Source organism: Orcinus orca, chromosome 6, assembly GCF_937001465.1.
Source record: "Orcinus orca chromosome 6, mOrcOrc1.1, whole genome shotgun sequence".
NCBI classification, from domain to species: Eukaryota; Metazoa; Chordata; class Mammalia; order Artiodactyla; family Delphinidae; genus Orcinus; species Orcinus orca.
In genome coordinates, this window is record NC_064564.1 from 88919111 (window position 1) to 88934267 (window position 15157).

The 15157-nt window shown below is 39.3% G+C and overlaps 1 protein-coding gene across 5 annotated transcripts in view; it reads left to right on the top strand.

Annotated features, from left to right (window-relative positions):
• Positions 1–15157, top strand: part of STX17 (syntaxin 17) — an 80177-nt gene that overhangs the window by 61768 nt on the left and 3252 nt on the right. The window contains exon 7 of one of the 5 annotated variants that reach the window (XM_049710991.1): positions 11301–14208. The exons of the other annotated variants lie outside the window; for them this stretch is intronic. Within the exon in view, the coding sequence (XP_049566948.1) occupies positions 11301–11489 (189 nt within the window). The 3' untranslated portion in view covers positions 11490–14208. Of the gene's footprint in view, positions 1–11300; positions 14209–15157 lie in introns of those variants that run through there. 5 annotated transcript variants of the gene reach the window in all.

Consider the following 15157-nt stretch of genomic DNA (forward strand, 5'->3'; position numbering starts at 1 on the left):
CAGGAGGGAATGAGGGGGTGCATTTGAAGACATCTAAACAAAAACATGGAGTGAAGAAGGGTATAGCCTTTCAGGAATGACAAGAACTACAGTGTAACCAAAGCATAAGATACCATGGGCAAACTAAGCAAGGAGATTGAGATGCCACTGAAGGCCATACCAAAGAATTTGAACTTTACTTTGTAGGTATCAAGGAGCCAGTAGATTTTTGAGCAGATTAGAGTGATGTGATAGCCTGTGCTTCAGAAAGATCACTGTTAGCAGTGTGAATAATAGCCCTAGGGAGGAGGAGATTATAGGTGGAAGGACCTTAGGAATCAATTGCAGGAATTTAACTGAGAGCATGGCAATACAAGTATAAAGATAAAAGGCAGCTGAGAGGTATTTCTGGGGTAGACTTAGTAGGAATTGGAGGAAGATGGAAGAGTCAAAGAAAATAAACATTAAGGCTTTATTCTGCATAACCGGGTAGCCAGTGATACTATTAACATAGACTAGGGAACATAAAGTAGATTTGGTGGGAAAGATAGAACAGATTTTGTCATTATTTTTATAAGTTATTCTTATTTTTCCTTCCCAGGAATTGTGGGAAGGGGTGTGTGTGTGTGTGTGTGTGTGTGTGTGTGTGTGTATACGTATGTATATACAGGTGCAAGTCTGTTTCTGCGTATGCTTCTGTCTGGGTTTAGTTCATTGTTCTTGATCAAACCATGATTTAGGGGTTGTACATCTTTGAGTTATGGTTTCCCTGACATCTGGCTTTAAATTAGAAGAAGTTCCTAGATCACACAATCTCAGAATTGTCCTTTTGGAAAGGACTTAGGAGGCCTACTAATCTAATCCTTCTACTCTTGCACCAACTTCTCAAATAGATGATCTTTTGCCTATTTTTGAACAATAACAGTGCAGGGATACAACCATTCCATTTGGAGTCTCTAACTCTTAGAAGTTTTTTCTTATGTAAAGTAAACTCTACCCTTAATAACTTTCCTCTAGTACTTTTGCCCTCTGGAGCCATATCCTGAAAAAGTTTGGTCTTTTTACCATACAAAAGTTTTTCACCACAGCCAACATAATACTCAGCGGTGAAAAGCTGAAAGCCTTCCCACTAAAATCTGGAATAAGACAAGGATGCCCAGACAAGACAAAAATAAAACATATCCAAATTGGAAGAGAAGAGGTAAAATTGTCAGTGTATGCAGATGACATGATACTATGTCGATGGGCATTTAGGTTGCTTCCATGTCTTGGCTATTGTAAATAGTGCTGCTATGAACATTGGGGTGAATGTGTCTTTTCACATTACAGTTTTCTTCAGATATATGCAGAGGTGTGGGATTGCTGGATCATATGGCAACTGTTTTCAGTTTTTTGAGGAACTTCCATGCTGTTTTCTAGAGTGGCTGTACCAATATACATTCCCACCAGCAGTATAGGAGGGTTCCCTTTTCTATACCCTCTACAGTATTTGATATTTGTAGACCTTTTAATGATGATCATTCTGACCGGTGGTAGGTGGTACCCCTTTGTAGTTTTGATTTGCATTTCTCTAATAGCGATATTGAGCATCTTTTCTTGTGCCTATTGGCCATCTGCATGTCTTCTTTGGAGAAATGTGTTTAGGTCATCTGCCCATTTTTGGATTGGATTGTTTGTTTTTTTGTTATTGAGTTGTATGAGCTGTTTTATATTTTGGAAATTAATCCCTTGTTGCATTGTTTGCAAATACTTTCTCCCAATCCATAGGTTGTATTTTCATTTTTATTTATGGTTTCCTTTGCTGTGCAAAAGCTTATAAGTTTGATTAGGTCTTGTTTGTTTATTTTTGCTTTTATTTCAATTGCCTTAGGATACTGACCTAGAAAGAAAACTTTGCCACAGTTTATGTCAGAGAATATTTTGTCTGTGTTCTCTTATAGGAGTTTTCGGGGGTCAGTCTTGCATTTAAGCCTTTAAGCCATTTTGAGTTTATTTTTGTGTATGGTGAGAGGATGTGTTCTAACTTCATTGATTTACATGCAGCTGCCCAACTTTCCCAGCACCACTTGCTGAAGAAACTGTCTTTTTCCCATTGTATATTCTTGCCTCCTTTGTCGAAGATTTGACTGTAGGTGTGTGGGTTTATTTCGGGGCTCTCTTTTCTGTTGCATTGATCCATATGTCTTTTTTTTTTGTGCCAGTACCACACTGTTTTGATTACTGTAGCTTTGTAGTATTGTCTGAAGTCTGGGAAGGTTATGCCTCCTGCTTTGTTCTTTTTCTTCAGGATTGCTTTGGCAATTCTGGGTCTTTTATGATTCCATATAAATTTCAGGATTATTTGTTGTAGGTCTGTGAAAAATGTCATGGGTAATCTGATAAGGATAATATTAAATCTGTAGATTGCCTTGGGATTATGGCCATTTTAACAATATGAATTTCTCCAATTGAAGAACATGGGATATCTTTACATTTCTTTGCATCATCTTCAGTTTCCTTTATCAGTGTTTTATAGTTCTCAGCTTTCAATTATTTCACCTCCTTGGTCAGGTTTATTCCTAAGTTTTTTTTGTTGTTGTTGATGTGATTTTAAAAGGGATTGTTTTTTTACTTTCTCTTTCTGATATTTCATTGTTAGTGTAAAGAAATGCAACAGATTTCTGTATGCTAATCTTGTATCCTGCTACGTTGGTGAATTCATTTATCATTTCTAGTAGTTTTTTTATGGAGTCATTAGGGTTTTCTCTATACTACTCAGCCATAAAAAAGAATGAAATAATGCCATTTGCAGCAACATGAATGAACCTAGAGATTATCATACTAAGTGAAGTAAGTCAGAAAGAGAAAGATACCATATGATATCACTTATATGTGGAATCTAAAATATGACACAAATGAACTTATTTACGAAACAGAACAGACTCACAGACATAGAGAACAGACTTGTGGTTGCCAAGGCGGAAGTGGGGCTAGGGAGGGATGGATTGGGAATTCGGAATTAGCAGATGCAAATTATTATATATAGAAGGGGATAAACAACAAGGTCCTATTGAATATAGTTCCCTGTATAGCACAGGGAACTATGTTCAATATCCTGTAATAAACCATAATGGAGAGGGAAAAAAAACAAAAAGTTTTTCACTTCTTTGAGATGAACATTATCCTTCCTAACCCTACCACACCTCAGCATATTTTCTTCTCTTAAGAACTCTTGATTCTCTAATGTGTTCTTTCTAGAATATGATTTCTCAGCTTTTCAGTACTAGCGACTTACTCTGCTTGTTTTCTAGTTTGTGGATTTTTTTCTTGGAATGTAATGCCTAAAATTGAGTACAGTAAATTGTTAAAAGCATTTTCCTTTTTTAAATGCTTCTAAATCAGAAGCAGCAAAATGTTTGAAATTTCTGAATTAGGTATCTGTATAGTGTGTTAATATATTTGCATATAAAAGGGAATAATACAATATAAATCCCAAAATATTTGTTGTTTTTACAATCAAGATTTATTCAATAATTGTAACTCATAATCTGATCTAATGCAGTTTGTAAAATCTGTACATAGGTTGTAAAATCTGTATGGTTACACAAATATTTACATTTGCCAAAAGTCATCGATATGTACATGATAACATGGATAAGTTACAGTGTATGTAAATTATACCTCAAAGTTGATATAAAAAACAAACTAAACATGTACAAAGTTCTTCTCATTCAAAAGGAATACATTTCTCTTCCAGTGGAATAGGCACATGGAAGGGGAATTAAGGGTTTGTGGCCATTTAACAAGTTGCATTTCTGATTACATTATGTAAGCAGCTCCTAGCCCCTAATCTGAGGAAGATTTGTGCAGGAAAACTTTGGGTATAGCCATGGCTGTAAACAAATGTCCTATTTATAATAGTCTGTGTAAGGACATGAGACAGAATGCTATTAGGCAAAAGCTCAAGGGAGAACCCCTGATTACTGTTCCCAGGGTGAGTGAGTTCTCATGACCACATTGTCAAGCACTCAACAGAAACTCCATTTAGACACCATATGATTTGGGAACGTAACAAGAGTGACCACATCCTCTCATTATCATCACATGGTCATGATAGTATCTAGGCTAATTAACCATGTATTTATGGAGTGCTTTCTATGTGCATAACACTGTGCCAAACTCAATGAAGAATAGAGAATAGTATTAAAAAAGAACCTATAGTTTAGTCAAGATAGTTACACAACATTGTGAATGTACTTAATGCCACTGAATTGTACACTTAAAAATTGTTAATTTTATATATATTTTTACCACAATAAAAAAGTACTTGCAAAGCCATTGAGAGATCCACATGTGGTCCAATACATGTTAATAAATTAATATCTACTAGGCACCCTGCTTTTTTCTTCAACCTTATTGCTCAAGTGTCCTCTTCTATTCCTGTAACTGTGGAACCAACCCTATTTCTAGTCAAGGGGAATTAGAAGAACTCTGGGCCATTCGCTCAACAGCACATCACCACTGCTACTAGTCCAGTTTTGTCTCTACCTTTTGTCTTATTCCTTATGGCTCTTATAATCAAGTTTTAGTCCCAATGCATAAAACTGGGTTGTAATAGATTAGATCAGATTCCTCCATTTATTACCAATGCGACCTTGAGGATGTTAACAACACTAGCTTTGTAAATTGGTGGGAAGACTCCATGAGATATTTTCTACTATTTCCCACTCCCTTCCCTACCACACTGACCCACTACATTCCTTCTTTTGTCCCTCCCTTATTAGATTCCCTCTTTGCTTGGTATTCTGCTTTGCCACCACTAATACCTTTAGACATTTTAGTGCTATGGTTCCTATAGTCCCTTTCCTATTACTAAAATCTCCTAATGTCAACACCATACTTACCTACTCTGTTTATTGCCTACTGTAGGACAGTATACTCTGCCTGTATCTCATAGTGTTTGTTTCTGGGCTTTTCTTTGTATATGATTGCATGTTAATTAAGGCATATAGATTATGTATCTTTGGAGTTCAGAACCAAGATAGCTCACTTGGTTGGGATCTAAGACTAAAGCTGGCCTTGAAAGCTGGCTGGAATTTAGAGAGTGAAGAATAAAGGAGCATACCTGGAATTTTGGCATTAGCTTCTTAAACCTGTAGCTTTCCAAGCACACTGATTAAACTGTACAACTACCAGCAAGGGAAAAACAATTCTTCATTAGTTTTGACTTCAAATGCCTAAATTGCATTCTACTTGACAAATATTAATAAATCACATTTTTTCAGACTCTTAGGTGCTCCTATAACTACTTATTAAGATTCTGTTATTTTTTTCAGGCAGACAAGGAAACCTAATTCAGTGTTTCTTAAAATCCATAGACATATTCTTAGAGTATTTCGAGAATTGTTTTCCTTTAAAAAGGGAAAAGTCTATACATTACTCTAGTTTGAGAAAGCTACAGAGTCTCTCGTAAATGGTTTTAACTCATTGTTAAAGGGATGTTGAGAGCATATATGAGGTGCCAAATGTTAAAAAGGAAGTTTAATGGTTGTCAGATTTGGGAGGCCTAGGAGATGAAAGCAAACATAAGCAAATCAGAAGCAAAAAGGGATGGCTGGTAGATAGTGGTGTGTAGGCTTCTGAGCTGCCACTGTTGTTAGGACCTTGGTGTGCTGTACCAGGATAAAGTTATGTATGTATGGTTTGGCCCAGCATAAAGAGCCAAGGTCATAGTGGACAAGTGGTGACCAGATTCAGCTCTGAACGGAGTCTATTTTGGCATTCTATGGACAGTGATAGACAACTCTGACACCAATTTGCTGCCTAGCTATAATTGTCTAACTATATCACTGAGTCCTCCTTACTCAAGGAATAGAATTTGAAAATATGGGCAAAATTTGAGATTCAAATCAAGCAAAATAGGGGAAGAAGAACGTATAAAAAGAAAGAGGGCCAACTGTTTGTTGATCCCAGGAGAGGGGCTGGTCTGTGCTTTGCTTTACCTCCATGCCATTATTTAAGCAAGCTTCCTGATATCAGTAAATATGTCTTTACAGGTGTGGACTACTGTCCAGGGTGAGATAGGCTTTATCAAGTACTGGTGATTGCGGTGATGGGGAATATTACAGTTCAAATAATCAGTGATCTCAGGCTTCATTTTGTTTTGTGGTCCTTTCTCCAATTATTCCAAAGGATTTTAGTGAAAAAAATTTTTTTTAATTGGAGTATAATTGCTTTACAATGTTGTGTTAGTTTCTGCTGTACAATGAAGTGAATCAGCTATATGTATACCTATATTCCCTTCCTCTTGGACCTCCCTCCAACCCACCCTCACCCCCCCACCATCCCACACGTCTAGGTCGTCACAGAGCACCAAGCTGAGCTTCCTGTGCATTATAGCATGTTCCCATTAGCTATCTATTTTATGCATAGTAGTGTATATATGTCAATCCTAATCTCCCAATTCGTCCCACCGTCTCCTTCCCCACCTGTGTCCATGTGTCCATTCTCTGTGTCTGCATCTCTATTCCTGCCTTGCATATAGGTTCATCTGTATACCATTTTTCTAGCTTTCACATATATGCGTTAATATACGATATTTGTTTTTTTGGCTTACTTCACTCTGTATGACAGACTCTAGGTCCATTCACATCTCTATAAATGACCCAATTTCGTTCCTTTTTATGGCTGAGTAATATTCCATTGTATATGTGTACCATATCTTCTTTATCCATTCATCTGTCATTGGACATTTAGGTTGTTTCCATGTTCTGGCTATTGTAAATAGTGCTACAATGAACACTGGGGCACATGTGTCCTTTTGAATTATGGTTCTCTTAGGTTATATGCCCAGTAGTGGGATTGCTGGGTCATATGGTAGTTCTAGTTTTAGTTTTTTAAGGAACCTCCATACTGTTCTCCATAGTGGCTGTATCAATTTACATTCCCACCAACAGTGCAAAAGGGTTTCCTTTTCTCCACACCCTCTCCAGCATTTATTGTTTGTAGATCTTTTGATGATGGCCATTCTGACTGCTGTGAGGTGATACTTCATTGTAGTTTTGATTTGAATTTCTCTAATAATTAGTGATGTTGAGCATCTGTATATCTTTGGTGAAAAGTCCGTTTAGGTCTTCTGCCCATTTTTTAATTGGGTTGTTTGTTTTTTTGATATTGAGCTCCATGAGCTGTTTGTATATTTTGGAGATTAATCCTTTGTCAGTTGCTTCATTTGCAAATATTTTCTCCCATTCTGAGGGTTGTCTTTTTGTCTTGTTTATGGTTTCCTTTGCTGTGCAAAAGCTTTGAAGTTTCATTAGGTCCCATTTGTTTATTTTTGTTTTTATTTTCGTTACTCTAAGAGGTGGGTCAAAAAAGATCTTGTTGTGGTTTTTGTCAGAGTGTTTCCTATGTTTTCTTCTAAGAGTTTTATAGTGTCCAGTCTTATATTTAGGTCTTTAATACATTTTGAGTTTATTTTTGTGTATGGTGTTAGGTAGTGTTCTAATTTCATTCTTTTACATGTATCTGTCCAGTTTTCCCAACACCACTTATGGAAGAGGCTGTCTTTTCTCCATTTTTTGTTCTTGTCTTCTTTGTCATAAATTAGGTGCCCATATGTGTGTGGGTTTATCTCTGGGCTTTCTATCCTGTACCATTGATCTGTATTTCTGTTTTTGTGCCAGTACCATACTAACTTGATTATTGCTGCTTCATAGTATAGTTTGAAGTCAGGGAGCCTGATTCCTCCAGCTCCATTTTTCTTTCTCAAGATTGCTTTGGCTATTTGGCATTCTCAAGAATGACATTGGTAATTTGATAGGGATTGCACTGAGTATGTAGATTGCTTTGGGTAGTATAGTCATTTTCATGATATTGATTCTTCCAATACAAGAACATGGTATATTTCTTCATCTGTTTATGTCATCTTTGATTTCTTTCATCAGTGTTTTTTGTGTGGTTTTTTTGCGGTACACGGGCCTCTCACTGTTGTGGCCTCTCCCGTTGTGGAGCACAGGCCCTGGACGCGCAGGCTCAGCGGCCATGGCTCACGGGCCCAGCTGCTCCGCAGCATGTGGGATCTTTCCGGACCAGGGCACGAACCTGTGTCCCCTGCATCGGCAGGCAGACTCTCAACCACTGTGCCACCAGGGAAGCCCCTCATCAGTGTTTTATAGTTTTCTGAATACAGGTCTTTTTCCTCCTTAGGTAGGTTTGTTCCTAGGTATTTTATTTTTTTATTGCAATGGTAAATTGGATTGTTTCCTTAATTTCTCTTTCTGATTTTTCATTGTTGGTGTATAGGAATGCAAGAGATTTCTGTGCATTAATTTTGTATCCTGCAACCTTACCAAATTCATTGATTAGTTCTGGTAGTTTTCTGGTGGCATCTTTTGGATTTTCTATGTATAGTATCATGTCATCTGCAAACAGTGACAGTTTTACTTCTTCTTTTCCACTTGGTATTCCTTTTATTTCTTTTTCTTCTCTGAGTGCCTTGGCTAGGACTTCGAAAACTATGTTGAATAAGAGTGGCGAGAGTGACATCCTTGTCTTGTTCCTGAGCTTAGTGGAAATGCTTTCAGTTTTTCACGATTGAGAATGATGTTTGCTGTGTGTTTGTCATACATGGCCTATATTATGTTGAGGTAGGTTACCTCTATGCCCATTTTGTGGAGAGTTTTTAACATAAATCAGTGTTGAGTTTTGTCAAAAGCTTTTTCTGCATCTATTGAGATGATCACATGTTTTTTTTCCCTTAATTGTTAATATGGTGTATCACATTGATTGATTTGCATATTTTGAAAAATCCTTGCATTCCTGGGATAAACCCCACTTGATCATGGTGTATGATTCTTTTAATGTGTTGTTGGATTCTGTTTGCTAGTATTTTGTTGAGGATTTTTGCATCTATGTTCATCAGTGATAGTGGTCTGTAATTTTCTTTTTTGGGGATATCTTTGTCTGGTTTTGGTATCAGGGTGATGGTGGCCTCATAGAACGAATGTGGGAGTGTTCCTCCCTCTGCAATTTTTTGGAAGAGTTTGAGAAGGATGGGTGTTAGCTCTTCTCTAAATGTTTGATAGAATTCACCTGTGAAGCCATCTGGTCCTGGGCTTTGTTTGTTGGAAGATTTAATAACAGTTTCAATTTCATTACTTGTGATTGGTCTGTTTATATTTTCTAATTCTTCCTGGTTCAGTGTTAGAAAATTGTACCTTTTCAAGAATTTGTCCATTTCTTCAAGGTTGTCCATTTTATTGGCATATAGTTGTTTGTAGTAGTCTCTTATAATCCTTTGTATTTCTGCATTGTCTGTGATTTCTCCTTTTTCATTTATAATTTTATTGATTTGCGTCCTCTCCCTTTTTTTCTTGATGAGTCTGGCTAAAGGTTTATCAATTTTGTTGATCTTCTCGAAGAACCAACTTTTAGTTTTATTGATCTTTGCTGTTGTTCTCTTTGTTTCTGTTTCATTTATTTCTGCTCTGACCTTTATGATTTCTTTCCTTCTACTGACTTTGGGTTTTCTTTGTTCTTTTTTCTCTAGTTGCTTTAGGTGTAAGTTTAGATTGTTTATTTGAGATTTTTCTTGTTTCTTGAGGTGAGATTGAATTGCTGTAAACTTCCTTCTTAGAACTGCTTTTGTTGAGTCCCGTAGGTTTTGGGTCGTTGTGTTTTCATTGTCATTTGTTTCTATGTATTTTTTTTATTTCCTCTTTGATTTCTTCAGTGATCTCTTGGTTATTCAGTAGTGCACTGTTTAGCCTCCATGTATTTGTGGAGTTTTTTTCCTGTAACATTTTTCCTGTAACTAATTTCTAATCCATAGTATTGTGGTCAGAAAAGATGCTTGGTACGATTTCAGTTTTCTTAAATTTTCCAAGGCTTGATTTGTGGCCCAAGATGTGGTCTGTCCTGGAGAATACTCCGTGTGCACTTGAGAAGAAAGTGTATTCTGCCACTTTCAGGTGGAATGCCCTATAAATATCAATTAAATCTATCTGGTCTATTGTGTCATTTAAAGCTTGTGTTTCCTTATTTATTTTCTGTCTGGATGATCTGTCCATTGGTGTAAGTGGGGTGTTGAATTCCCCTTCTCTTATTGTGTTACTGTGAATTGCCCCTTTTATGGTTGTTAGCGTTTGCCTCATGTATTGAGGTAGGTGCTCCTGTGTTGGGTGCATAAATATTTATAATTGTTATATCTTCTTCTTGGATTGATCCCTCGATCATTATGTAGTGTCCTTCCTTATCTCTTGTAACAGTCTTTATTTTAAAGTCTATTTTATCTGATACAAGTACTGCTCCTCCTGCTTTCCTTTGATTTCCATTTGCATAGAATATCTTTTTCCAACCCTTCACTTTCAGTCTGTATGTGTCCCTAGGTCTGAAGCGGGTCTCTTGTAGACAGCATATATATGGGTCTTGTTTTTGTATCCATTCAGCCAGTCTGTGTCTTTTGGTTGGAGCATTTAGTCCATTTACATTCAAGGTTATTATTGAATGTATGTTCCTATTACCACTTTCTTAATTGTTTTGGGGTTATTTTTGTGGGTCTTTTTCTTCTCTTGTGTTTCCTGCCTAGAGAAGTTCCTTTAGCATTTGTAAAGCTGGGTTCGTGGTGCTGAATTCGCTTAGCTTTTGCTTCTCTGTAAAGCTTTTGATTTCTCCATCAAATCTGAATGAGATCCTTGCTGGGTAGAGTAATCTTGGTTGTGCGTTTTTCTCTTTCATAACTTTAAGAATATCCTGCCACTCCCTTCTGGCCTGCAGAAAAATCAGCTGGTAACCTTAGGGGGATTCCTTTGTATGTTATTTTTTGCTTTTCCCTTGCTGCTTTTAATATTTTTTCTTTGAATTTAATCTTTGTTTGTTTGTTTAATATGTGTCTTGGTGTGTTTCTCCTTGGATTTATCTTGTATGGGACTCTCTGTGCTTCCTGGACTTGGGTGACTATTTCCTTTCCCATGTTAGGGAAATTTTCCACTATAATCTCTTTGAATATTTTCTCAGACCCTTTCTTTTTCTCTTCTTCTTCTGGGACCCCTATAATTCAAATGTTGGTGTGTTTAGTGCTGTCCCAGAGGTCTCTGAGATTGTCTTCAATTCTTTTCATTCTTTTTTCTTTATTCTTCTCCTCAGCAGTTATTTCTACCATTCTGTCTTCCAGCTCACTTACTCATTCTTCTGCCTTAGTTATTCTGTTACTGATTCCTTCTAGTGTATTTTTCATTTCAGTTATTTTGTTGTTCATCTCTGATGGTTTGTTCTTTAGTTCTTCTAGATCTTTGTTAAACATTTCTTGTATTTTCTCAATCCATGCCTCCATTCAATTTCAGAGATTCTGGATCATCTTTACTATCATTACTCTGAATTCTTTTTCAGGTAGGTTGCCTATTTCCTCTTCATTTATTTGGTCTTGTAGGTTTTTACCTTGTTCCTTCATCTGTGCCATATATTTTGTCATCCCTTTTTTTTTTTTTGGACAGGTGGGATTGTGTTCCTGTCTTACTGGTTGGTTGGCCTGAGGCTTCCAGCACTGGAGTTTGTAGGCTGTTGGGTAGAGCTGGGTCTTGGTGCCAAGATGAGGACCTCCAGGATACCTCACTCTGTTGAATATTCCCTGGGGTCTGAGGTTCTCTGTTAGTTGAGTGGTTCGGACTCAGAGCTCCCACCGCAGGAGCTCAGGCCTGACCCCTGACTTGTGAACCTAGATCCCACAAGCCGTGCAGGATGGCACAAAAAAAGGAGCAGAACAATAAGAAAGAGTAAAAAATAAAATAAATTAGAAAACTAACAGATATGTTAGAAAAAAATTAAAATATAGATGAGGGTGTTCCCTGGTGGTGCAGTGGTTAGGAATCTACCTGCCAGTGCAAGGGACACAGGTTCAAGCTCTGGCCCAGGAAGATCCCACAGGCCATGGAGCAACTAAGCCCATGTGCCACAACTACTGAGCCTGTGCTTTAAAGCCTACGAGGCACAACTGCTGAGCCCATGCACCACAACTACTGAAGCCAGTGTGCCTAGAGCCCCTGCTCCACAACAAGAAAAGCCACCACAATGAGAACCACGCGCACTGCAACGAACAGTAGCCCCTGCTTGCCACAGCTAGAGAAAGCCCATGTGCAGCAACAAAGACCCAACGCAGCCAAAAATAATAAAATAAATAAATTTATCAAAAAAATATATATAGATGAAACAACAACCAGAATGTAAAACAATCACAATAGCAAAAAAGAGGAGAAAAAAAGAAGCCGGAAAAGGCCTTGGCTGTGGGGCATGGGGCTTAGGCAGGGGCAGGGTTTAGGTGATGGGCGGGACCTATGTTTAGGGCCCACAGGGCTGGAAAAGGAGGGGCCCAGGAGTGCCTCTGGCCTTGGAGGGCAGAGGACCAGGTCCAGGACCCCAGCAGGATCCCTGGGCCTGAGCGGGTCGGGGATATGCTAGGCGTGTTCCCCCATCCTCCGATCCCAGAGCTTCCCTCCCTGTTAGCCTCTCTTCTTCCCCCCCACTCCTATGCCCCTAGGACCCATGTGGCCAGAGGGTGGCCCCAGAAGGCAGGGGACCAGATGTGGAAGTTCAACAGGCTTCCCAGGGCCGAGTGGGCAGGGGAAATGCCTGCAGCACTTCCCCTGATCCTCTGGTCCCAGAGGGTTCCCTGTCCACTGTCCACCTCTCCTCCTCTTCTCCCCACTGCATCCCTCCCACACCCCTAGGACCCATGCGGCCGGAGGGGGCACCAGAGGGCAGAGGACCAGGCTCAGGAGCCCAGCAGGCTTCCCGGGGCCCAAGTGGGCAGGGGAAACGCCCACCGGGCCTCCCCTGGTCTTCCGAGCCCCTGAGGGTTCCTCCAGGCGTGGGAACCCCTCCCCTCACCCAGCCACCCCTCACGGGCACCGGTCCTGTCCAGCCTCCACTTCTCCTCCCCCCTTACTCCCCCCCACATCCTATCCCGTCGCTTGGGGGTTCCTCCTCCCATCTCCTTGGGCTTCAAGGTCCCCCACCAGCGTCCGGCAGGTGCCCTAGTTGTAGGAAGATGCGAACTCCGCGTCCTCCCGTGCTGCCATCTTGACTCCATGCCCTTGGAAAAAAATATTAAAAACTTTTTTAAATTACACTTTATTGAAAAAAGGTCATAGAGCTTCAGTATCCAACCTTTTTAGAAAAAATCATTAAAAATATTTTTTCTCCTGAGGTCTTGAAATCACTCTTGGAGTATAGAAATGGCAATAATCCTGGCAGCCTGTACCATCATGGCAGAATTATTTTGGGGCTGAGAGAAAGGAGACATGTTGCCTTTTCCCTCTACTCCTCAACTAGTCAAGATATGACGGTTGATATTTTATACCTGTGACTGATCTGCTAGCATAGGCTTTCTGGCAAGAACTGAAAATGTTGGGGGTGTCCCAAATAGAAATAACGACAGAAATCAAGACAAGCTGAATGTTACAAGCACTGGCACTCGATGCCTCTTTGGGTTGGAAAAAGAAAGCCAACATAAAAGAAGTTTTATTGTCTGAGGAAAATACAAATTGAATGAATGAATGAGTGAATGCTACGAGAGATTTAATGTTGTAGTGCCCCAGAAATTTTCAAGCATCACAGGAAAAAGTTTGATATATTTTTTGATAGAAAAGATGGGAGTTAAGCTTTCTTGGGAAGACAATGACTTTTCAAATTTTTACCCTCATACTCTACAGACACTGTCTCATTTTATCCTCAGTTCAGCTGTGTGAGGTGTAAGGATCATTATCCTCAGTTGGCAGATGAGAATACTGACACCTAGAGAGCTTGAGTAATTTGTCCAAGGGCGCACAGTGATAGTGCTGGGATTTGAACACAGGACATCTGACCAAAGGTTGTGCCCTTAATCCTATGGTGTATAGATACTAGTGGTTTTTAAAGTATGAGAATCATGGAGTTGCACCATCAGCGTCACCTGGGAACTCATTAGAAATGCAAATTCTCAGGCCTCATCCCAAGCCTGCTAAATCAAACTCTGGGGATGGGGCCCAGCAACCTGTGTTTTGAGAAGTCCTCCAGGTGATTCTGGTGCACACTCATGCATGAGAACCACTGTTGTATTTGCTCTGACAGAGATGTTGGAAGGAAAACTGATAAAGAACTTTTTTAGGGATTGTGTTAGAGATGTCAAGATAGTAGTGGAGAATATGGGAATGAAGGGATACCATGTAAAGCTCCAGTAGTGAAAAGGATATGAGAAGGGAAAGAATGTCATTGATACTGGTAGAAAGCAACTGTGGAGAAAAATTAGATGTGTTGTTTGGGTTTCATGTTCTCAAATGAAATGATTGGAATTAGAACAGTGTGTTAGTTATAATTGCTTCAGTATAAATGAAGAGGTCAGTTACATAAGGGCAATCAAATACTTCAGGATTAAAGTTGAATTATTTCACAGTCATTGTAGAAGTTGAAATTTAGCTGGGATCAAAGAGGGAATCTCTTCTTTTTTCTGTGAATTAAAAAAAACAAAAACTAAATAGTGTATATGTTGATGTGATTGTGGTTACGTGGGTTTATACATTTGTCAGAACTAATCAAAGTATATGCCCTAAAAATTGGCCGCGTATTATCATATGTAAATTCCGTATGAATAAGTTGATTTAAAAATGGGAGTGTGGGACTTCCCTGTGGCACAGTGGTTAAGAATCCACCTGCCAATGCAGGGGACACAGGTTCGAGCCCTGGTCCGGGAAGATCCCACGTGCCACGGAGCAACTAAGCCCGTGCACCACAGCTACTGAGCCTGTGCTCTAGAGCCCGTGAGCCACAACTACTGAGCCCATGTGCCACAACTACTGAAGCCCGTGTGCCTAGAGCCCATGCTCCACAACAAGAAAAGCCACTGCAATGAGAAGCCCTTGCACCGCAATGAAGAGTAGCCCCCCGTCACCGCAACTGGAAAAAGCCCGCGCACAGCAGCAAAGACCCAAAACAGCCAAAAATAAATAAATAAAATTTTAAGAATTTTTAATAAATAAAAAATAAATAAAAGTGTGTTCCTGTGTCAAGTAGTGAGTTCCTGTCACTGGAGGTGTTTGAGCAGAGATTCAGTAGCCACTTGTCAGAAGTGTAGTGAGGCTTCACACAGCTGAGGGGAAAATTGCACTCAATGACCTAAACATTCCTTCTACCCAGAGATTCCATGAGTTGCTGTTGTGTCAGCACAGGT